Source organism: Talpa occidentalis, unplaced genomic scaffold (assembly GCF_014898055.3).
Source record: "Talpa occidentalis isolate TD23 unplaced genomic scaffold, MPIMG_talOcc4v2.1 talOcc4.8, whole genome shotgun sequence".
In the NCBI taxonomy this organism is placed as follows: Eukaryota; Metazoa; Chordata; class Mammalia; order Eulipotyphla; family Talpidae; genus Talpa; species Talpa occidentalis.
This window is the reverse complement of record NW_023605194.1, coordinates 76,467,214-76,476,203: the sequence shown is the minus strand read 5'-3', so window position 1 is coordinate 76,476,203 and position 8,990 is coordinate 76,467,214. Positions and strand designations below refer to the sequence as shown.

The 8,990-nt window shown below is 56.1% G+C and overlaps 1 protein-coding gene across 1 annotated transcript; it reads left to right on the top strand.

Annotated features, from left to right (window-relative positions):
- Positions 1-336: 336 nt before the first annotated feature.
- On the top strand, positions 337-5,191 carry GPR37L1 (G protein-coupled receptor 37 like 1). The gene is made up of 2 exons (XM_037497128.2): positions 337-1,045; positions 4,189-5,191. The coding sequence occupies exons 1-2, from the start codon at positions 422-424 to the stop codon at positions 5,002-5,004; spliced, it is 1,440 nt and encodes a 479-aa protein (XP_037353025.1). The 5' UTR covers positions 337-421; the 3' UTR covers positions 5,005-5,191.
- The last annotated feature ends 3,799 nt before the right edge of the window (positions 5,192-8,990 follow it).

Sequence of the window (8,990 nt, the reverse complement as noted above, 5' to 3'; positions counted from 1 at the left end):
TAGGAACTGCCTTAGAATTGTCTCCTGAGGAGGAGTCAGAGACCTGGGCTCCCTTCCGGCCTGCGCCTCCCTGTCTGTGGAACCCTGGGCAGCAGCCTTGTCCCCCTCTCTGACTCCAGGGACTGAGGGCAGTGGCCTCTGGTGACCCCACAGAGGTCTGTGGAGACTGGGAAGGGGTGTCCTGAAGAGTGAGAGGCTCGAGGGCAGCAAAGAGTGCCTTGTGTCCAGCAGAGGGCCCTGCCCAGCCCGCGGCCAGCAGGGTGGGCGGGAGCAGCTTGAGTCCACTGGAGTGGGCTGGTGATGCCAGACGCCTGACTGGAGGCGGACCAACCGGCCAGCTGCTCTCTCAAGTCAGCCGAGCGCTTGTGTCCCCTTGCCCTCACCTGCTCTCCGCGGGGAGCTGCCTCCTGCTTGTCCGGCCATGCAGTGGCTGTGGCCGCTGGCCGTCTCTTTGGCTGTGCTGTCGGCTGCAGGGCTGAGCGGGGTCTCTGGGGGTGGCCCCCTGCACGGGGGCAGGCGCAGAGCCGAGGCCTGGGAGCAGCAGAGCAGACCCAAGAGAGGCACTGAGGATGAGGAAGCCAAGGGGGTGCAGCAGTACGTGCCTGAGGAGTGGGCTGAGTACCCCCGGCTCATCCATCCTGCTGGCCTGCAGCCTACCAAGCCCTTGGTGGCCACCAGCCCTCACCCAGATGGGGGCACCCCACGTGGTGGGCAGGAGCTTCGGGGCAATCTGACATGGACGCTGGGTCAGAGGATGCAGATTCAGAACCCCCTGTACCCAGTGACCGAGAGCTCCTACAGTGCCTATGCCATCATGCTGCTGGCCCTGGTGGTGTTTGCCGTGGGCATCGTGGGCAACCTGTCTGTCATGTGCATCGTGTGGCACAGCTACTACCTGAAGAGCGCCTGGAACTCCATCCTCGCCAGCCTGGCCCTCTGGGATTTCCTGGTCCTCTTTTTCTGCCTCCCTGTTGTCATCTTCAATGAGATCACCAAGCAGAGGTTGCTGGGTGATGTGTCTTGCCGGGCAGTGCCCTTCATGGAGGTGAGTGTGTCCTGGCAGAGCTTGGCTGTAGGTCTGCAATTCTCCAGGCTGTTGGATATGGGATATGTGGGTGCACAGGACCCCAGAGGCCTGGAGCTCCCTCTGTCTTGCTTCTCCGAATTGAGCAAATGTATTATTGGTTTTGTACCTCTTGGGTAGATTGGGTGGTTCAGAGGAGCAGGAAGGTAGGTCTGCAGTCCCAGCTCCTGCTGCCAGAGAGGCCTCAGGGCAGATAGCGCTCCACTTCTCTGCCATTGCCTTCACCCTCCTCCATTTTTCCACCTTCTTAAGAAACAGTTTATTGTGTCTCCTTTTTCTCTCTCATGTCTGTTGCTGCTGCCCTGTACCCTGGTTCCCCTTCTTTAATCTTCAACACCCTGCCTCTCTAAGCAGTGTCTGAACGGAGAACACAATTTTCTTCAGACCCCACATCAGGTCAGAAAGCACTCCCGTGCATGCAAACACCAGAAGGAGAGGTTCTCCCTGCTTTCCTACAGCAACTGCTGTCATTATTGCTGTCATCACCATTAGCGACAACCCAAGTCCTTTCTGAAAGAGAAGACCTAGTTCTGGGTGCTGGAGCTGGGAGTAGGGGGGACTCTAGTCTCATCTCTGTCACTGACATACAGGGTATCATTGGGTAGGCCTCAGCTGCCCTCCAAATTCCTTGTCTTCCAACCAGTGGGTAGACCAGATGACCCTTTCAGGCAGGCCATTCTACAATTCAAAGTACACCACCACCTCATCTCTGGGAACTTCCACCTCATGACAAGCACATGGGGGTATAGCTGGAGATATAGCTCACATGGAGACAGATTGATCAAAACATTGCAAAAACATACCAACATTTGTGCATTTATGAAAGACACAGGAAAGCCACTGGGTTTCTATAGAAACATAAACTGTAACAAGCAGTTTTTAAAATGTTGACTTTGTAGGGGTTCATAATGAGGTCTTTTTGAGAAGGCCAATCTTCCTCCTATGCGTGGAAGAGGTTGTGTGGCCCGGGTGACCCGCCTGGAGGAAAAGGAAGCAGGATTAGGCATCTGGACGCAGGTCTTGTTCCCAAGCCCCTGTGTGTTAGTGATGGTTTCACATTTGCATAGACTCTTAAGATGCAGCATTGGTAAAGTCTTTTCTGTCCTTCCCCACGCAGAGAGTCCACCCAATGGTGACCCAAAGGTACTCAAAGCTGAAAGAAAACCCTAGAACTGGGGATTGTCTTTGCATCTCACTTAGCATTCGTGCTCAGAGCCCAAGTGTCTGAGGTGGTTAGGCCCAAGGGCTTTGCAATTGGGCTTTGCCCCTCACTATCTGAGTGACCTTGGTAAGTTCTTTACCAGTCTTAAACCTCAGTTTCTTCATCTGTAAATTGGGGAGAATAAAATAACAGCTATATGAATGAATTCTTTAAGAATCAAATGGGAAGTACCTATAAAGTGCTTATAATTCAAATAATGATAGTCATCGGGGAGTGGTGGCTAAGGGGAGGCAGGAGGAGGACAGATGCCATGAACTCTTGTTTGCAGATGGCTGGTGGGTCAAGGAGAGCCCACCCTGCCTGACTAGGTCTCAACATGCCTGACCACCCCCCAAAACCTCTTGGAGGATGGAGATGATCATGAGCTGACAGAGTCCTCTTTGTAGGCTGCGTGACCTGCTGGGAGTCGAGAAGCAAAATCCACTGCTCGAGGAACTTTTTGTAGGGAGGCCCTAAGGATGGCCACAGGGAGGAGAGGAGGTGGCTTGGAGTAAAATTTGAGATATTTTTTGCGATGTAGAGAGAGAAGGAAAGTGCATGGTGTTTTTGCCCAGGGCGGAAGTCTGCTCCTCCACGCCAGACTCCTCTGCCAACAGAGGGGGTGAGGTTCTCAGAGGCCGGGGCCTCTGTCTCCTGCCAGGGGAGGGAAAATTTGGACAGAAGGGGGGATCTGAGCACAATCCCTGAGTGTGGTCGAACATCATCTGATAGTTCAGGAGGGTTCTCCTCTTCCTTTTTCTCTCTGGCACTTTCCCTCCCTGCTGCTCTGGCTGCTTTCTCTTGGCCAGCGGGTGATTTTCCTCTGTGCTCAATGAATAGCGTGCAGAGTGGGTGGGCATGGGTGGTTTGGAGGGGGCTGCTTCCCCACTCAGCCAACCCCAGGCTTTTCTGGAACGCAAATGTGTGTGAGGAAGGCAAATGTTGTAAGTGTGTGAGTGTGTGTGAGTGAGTGTACATGTGTTTGAATGGGTATAACAGCATGTGAGTGTGTCTGAGGGAGAGCATCTGAGTGAGCATGGGAGTGAGGATGTGTGTGGAGTGTTTGTAAGAACATGTCTGAGTGTGTGAGCATCTGAGTGAATGAGTGTGGGAGGGGGGAGTGTGCCTGAGTGAGTGAAAGTGTGTGTGAGTGAGGGTGTGAGTGTGCCTGTGGAGTGTCTGAGTGAGTGTGAGTATGTGTGAGTGTGTGAGAATGTGTCTGAGTGTGAGTGTGCCTGTGAGTCATGTTCCGCCAGACCATTCCTCTGGTGCACCCGATGGGGTGTGGGAAGACAAGACCCAGACTTCTACATCTTTATCTTGGTTCCCCCTCAGAAGTTCTCCAGTCTCAAAGCACCTGAGGGTCCGTGGGACCCATGTTGTCACCCGAGGGTGGGAAGAACAGGCCTGTGTGTGAGGCCCTGTCTAGTCATTCCTGCCTAAGATTTATTTATTTATGTATTTATTTATTTATTTATGCTAGAAGAGCTGAGATGTAAGCCAGAGGTACAGGGGGTGGGAGGATTCACCAGAGACAGAGTGGAGAGCAGAACAGGCAGACTGACTGAAATCCACTGCTGAGGGGAGCAGCGGGCGAGACAGGAGAGGTCTGCTGCGCCAGCTCCCTGGCCTGGCTGGACCTCAGGCCATGGTGATGATAAAGCTGAGACTTAATCCCTAGGCCACCAGGGAGACCCTCTGAGCCATAGTTTCTTATGCAAGATGGTTGATTGTGAGGACTTGATGTATTTAAAGCACCTGATGGGAGGAAAATGCACCCTAAATGGAACCTGCCATCACCATTATTCCTACAACCAACCAATTCTGGCCCTTCTGCCAGAAGCCCCTGCACCCTCTGGTTCTGACCCAGCGCCCCTCTCTACCTCCACATCTCTGCCCACAGGTCTCGTCTCTGGGAGTCACCACCTTCAGCCTCTGTGCCCTGGGCATTGACCGCTTCCACGTGGCTACCAGTACCCTGCCCAAGGTGAGGCCCATTGAGCGGTGCCAGTCCATCCTGGCCAAGCTGGCCGTCATCTGGGTGGGCTCCATGATGCTGGCCGTGCCCGAGCTCCTGCTGTGGCAGCTGGCGCAGGAGCCTGCCCCCACCGCGGGCACTGTGGACACGTGCATCATGAAGCCCTCGGCCAGCCTGCCCGAGTCCCTCTACTCACTGGTCATGACCTACCAGAATGCCCGCATGTGGTGGTACTTTGGCTGCTACTTCTGCCTGCCCATCCTCTTCACGGTCACCTGCCAGCTGGTGACGTGGCGCGTGCGGGGCCCCCCGGGGCGGAAGCCGGAGTGCCGGGCGGGCAAGCACGAGCAGTGTGAGAGCCAGCTCAACAGCGCCGTGGTGGGCCTGACCGTGGTCTACGCCTTCTGCACACTCCCTGAGAATGTCTGCAACATCGTGGTGGCCTACCTCTCCACCGAGCTGACACGCCAGACCCTGGACCTCCTGGGCCTCATCAACCAGTTCTCCACCTTTTTCAAGGGTGCCATCACTCCAGTGCTGCTGCTGTGCCTATGCCGGCCGCTGGGCCAGGCCTTCCTGGACTGTTGCTGCTGCTGCTGCTGCGAGGAGTGTGGGGGTGCCCCTGAGACCTCGGCCGCCAATGGCTCAGACAACAAGCTCAAGACCGAGATGTCCTCCTCTATCTACTTCCACAAGCCCAGGGAGTCACCCCCGCTCCTGCCCCTGGGCACACCGTGCTGAGACCTGGCCCAGAGGGAGGCACGGGGCCACGGGTGGGGAATGGGGGGGGGGTCACCCAGCCTGTGTCTGGTGATTCTGCCATCTTGCTGTCTAGAGATGGGCTTGGTTCCTCTTGTAGAGGTGGGGACATGCCAAACCTCCCTCCTCAAGCAGGGTCTTTCCTGTCTTGTCCTCTCAGCTGGTGGGAGGTGATGCTTCTAGGTCCTTAGAGCTTCCCAGAAACTTAGTCTCACCAGCCGGGAGACAACTCCCTATACCCGCTCCTGCTTCCTTCCTCCTGTATTCCAACCTGACTCAACTTCAGCTGTGCCTCTCCAAGCATCATCTCCCTGCTCCCACTCATCCTGGAATAGGGGGCTCTTTGGGGGTCAACCTGATTTGGCTCTTTGGACCCAATCAGTCCTAGCCCTGGATGTCTACTTCTGGCTACTTCTTTTCCTCCAGAGCATTTGTCTGTCCTTCCTCCTACTTCTTTGTGGCACCCTGGGTGGCCCCATCCCCACCCCTCTTGTTAGGTGCTTCCCTGTAGAAAACCCTTCTTAAAAAAATAATAAACTAGGTAGAAGTAGCCTGTGCCCACTGGACTTTCTTGTGCCACATCTTGGCAGCTCCCAGATGTTCCTGGGCCACCCCCAGGCTGAGTGGCACCCTGCTGGGGGGACTTCTCCTGGCCACCTTTGCCTCTTCCTGGCCTGTGGTGATGTTCTTCCCAGCCCCGCTGCCCCATGGCTTTGAGGTTGTGAAAGGGTGGAGTAGAAATCTTGGGCCCTGGGGACTAAATCCTCACCCTGGCCAGAGCTCAGTCACCCCTGGGAAGCCAAAATGTTGCAAACTTATGTCCTCTGGAGTTCCCCACCTCTTCTCCCTTTCTCCACAAAGCCCCCATTTGAAGGAAACCAGCAGCCTTCCCTCATGAGCCCCAGGGCTTCCAACCTCTCTGACTCTGAGATCTGCTCTTGTTCAGTTTCTTAGAACTGACTGTTTGTTTGGCCTGTAGAAAGCCCAGCTGCCTGCCCCCTGCCTGCCCCCACCACATCCCCGCTTCCCGCTAGCCAGAACACCATCCTGTGGCCTCACAGACCTCTTAGCTCCTCCCACCGGCTCTGCCCTGGGTCCCACTTCCCCCAGCTCCACCTCTGGGGCCCTTCCAAGGGATCCCCCTTTGGCCTGTTTGGGCCCCGAGAAGCTGGCACGAGGTCAATCCAGGGGTATTTCAGTCCTGACCACGAGTCTCTCCCTGCTCCACAAGCTCAGCTTTCTTCAGGACCTCCGTGCCCGTACAAAACAGTTCTGGGTCCCAGCGGTAACTTCTGTCTGGCAGGACAACCTGGAACATGTGCACAGGGCTTCAGGAAGGGTCCCCAGGGGCCAGGGATGGTGAGGGCAGGGTGGCCCAGCGCCCCGGGCTGCATTCTCCTCTGTCCACCCCACCCACACCCCTTGGCTTCAGCCCACCCATACCCTAGCCTCCTTCCCCCTCTCCTGGGGATCTTAATAGCCTTGTTCTCTCTCCCTGGCACCCACCCTCGGCTGGGTGAAGCCGCCAAGAGAGGGAGGCGGTTGCTAGGTGATGGTGCTGTCATGCGCACACTCTTTGTGCTGGGGAATGACACCCACCCATTTCTCAACAGACCTGTTGCCACAGTGACTGAAGCCCCCAGCTTTGTCTGTAGAAACTTGAGATGAGTGGAGGGAGTCGGTTTGAAGAGGGGCCAAGGCAACCTTGCCAGCCCAAATCCTCCACATCCCCTCCCTCCAGCTCTCTTGCCCCCAGTCTTAGAAGCACCAACAGCTTCTGAGGAAGAGTAGGGAGGGCGACTGGGGTGAATTGAGGTGAAGGGACCATAAACAGCATTCTATTCGGGGGGCCTTTCCATAAAGACACCCTCTGCCACCCCTTCCTGCTGGCTGGCAGCTCAGAGTCCCCCTCCCCCCATGGTCGCCTCCCAGGCCTGCCCACGTGAATGGCTTGCAGAATCAGCAGACCAGCCAGGCCTTGGGAAAGAGTCACTATCCCTCCAGCCTGGGCCAGCTGGGGGAACAATGTGGCATTTGTTGCTTAAGGGTCCTTGGCTGGGGGCGGGGGGCAGGCTGGCATGACAGTGGGTGATGGACTTGAGCTGGGATGCTCAGTGGCGTCACTGCCACTTACTGCCCCCTCAGGGCTGATTTTAGGAGACCAGACTCAGGCTCCGGTACCAGGTTCAGAAGGAGTTGTGGCAGGAAGCACATGTACTTTGGAGTGAAACTTGCCTCATCCAGTCAGACTGGATGGTTACAGAACTTCTGGCCAGCTTCATCTGTAAACTGAACAGCCCTTTCCTCACAGAGGACTAGTGATTAAATGAGACAAGACACATAAAGCAGCTGGCACAGTGCGTGGCACCCTGTCTCCCTTACCTGCAGGAACTCAGGTCTCCAGTATAGCAGGCTTGGCCAGGGCAGCTTCAACTCGTCAGAAGCTCAAAGGCCCTGATGCAGCAGTTACATATAAGCTGGTGTCTTTTTTCCCTGTAGCTTAGCAGGTAAGACACATGTGCACCCGCTATGCTCAGCACAGTGTTAAGATGGTGCCTGCTTGCTGGAGACTGGCTTGTCCTGACTTGGCTCAAACCTCGCCCCTCGCTGGAGGATGACAGGCCCTGAGAAAGGCAGGTCAACCCTGAAACACTCCCGCCCTGCTCCCTGGATGAGTGAGACTGTAGGTCCTGTCCCTGTCCCCTGGGCAGGGGCAAACCCTGCCTCTCTGCAGGAGAGGGCAGGCAGGGTCCAGCTCCCCCCAGGGGGACATCTCATCTTCTTTAGGAGCCAACAAGCACCCTAACGTCATTGTTGCCACCTGCCAAAGCCCATCCACAATGTTCTCAAACTCCTCGGCAATGGGGAGCTAACTACCTCTCCAGGCAGGTCGTTTCTCCCACAGCTCTGCTGACTGTGAGCTACCTGTGGGAGGAAGCCCCAGTCCCACGGAAGAGGAGGGGCCGGGGAAGTTCAGAACCCATGGTAAAGGCCCAGGACCCAGAGCGGGTGAGCCTGTGTCCAGACCCAAGGGCCGCTGCTCCTTCCTCCTGCAGAGGCAGGGTGAGAAGGGCTGGAGGTTCTGCTGGGCCTGCTCCATTTTCCAGAGAGGCTGAGGGAGGTGGAGCAGGGGAGAGGCGGAGCTTCCTGTAAAACTGGGTCAAGATGGCTTCAGACTCAATAAGCAGGGCCCAGCAGGGACCCCAAGGCTCTTGGAGGCAGCAGCTATGGGGCTGTGAGCAAGGAGCCCAGCTGTGAAGGTTGGAGTGGGGCTGGAGAAGTGACTGGCGCTGGGCAGGAGTGAGGGTCTGGCCTCACCAAGGAAAGGACCAGCACGGGTCCCCACAGAGGAGCAGCGATGGAGGGAAGGCAGCAGCTCTGCCAAGTGGCTCCAGACTGCGTGAGGACCGAGTGCTGGCGAACCAGGCTGCAGGCGAAGTCCCAAAGGGTCTCAGGCTGGGGGCACAGGACACTCAGCGCCCCCTCCCGCCCTCGAGCCCCGGCTGCTCCAAACAGCAACCTTCTTAGCTTCACTTGGCCGTTGCAAGCTCAAAGCAGGCACCCCATGAAAGCCCAACAAGAGAAAAGGAAGGAGGCAAACCAAGAGCCCAGCTCACACTAGGGAGGCGGCTTTGTGCAGCGCCATTGTGTGCCCAGCGGCGCGTGCCTGCTGGGGGCCGTTGGTGCCCAGCATGTGGGGGCATCCCTGCCATTTATGGAAACAGAAGCGGCACCATACACGCCCCCCAACACAAAATTGGTAATTTATTCTTGCTGTTGTTAGGAGGCAAAAAAATGTACAGTTACAAGAATCATTTTCCAAACAGAGGTTAAATGTGAGCTGAAAAGTGTAAAAAAAGGAAGAGGAACATCACTTTACAAATCATTAAATTAAATAAACAAACAAGAAACAAACCCAAAGAACCAACCCCCCATGCTGAGTTCTCTCCTTGTGCAACTCTGCAAAA

Excerpts from the sequence above, each read along its gene's own strand:
- GPR37L1 (XM_037497128.2), top strand. The coding sequence starts at position 422 with ATGCAGTGGCTGTGGCCGCTGGCCGTCTCTTTGGCTGTGCTGTCGGCT. Across the intron at positions 1,046-4,188 it reads GGGCAGTGCCCTTCATGGAG|GTCTCGTCTCTGGGAGTCAC; the intron begins GTGAGTGTGTCC and ends CTCTGCCCACAG.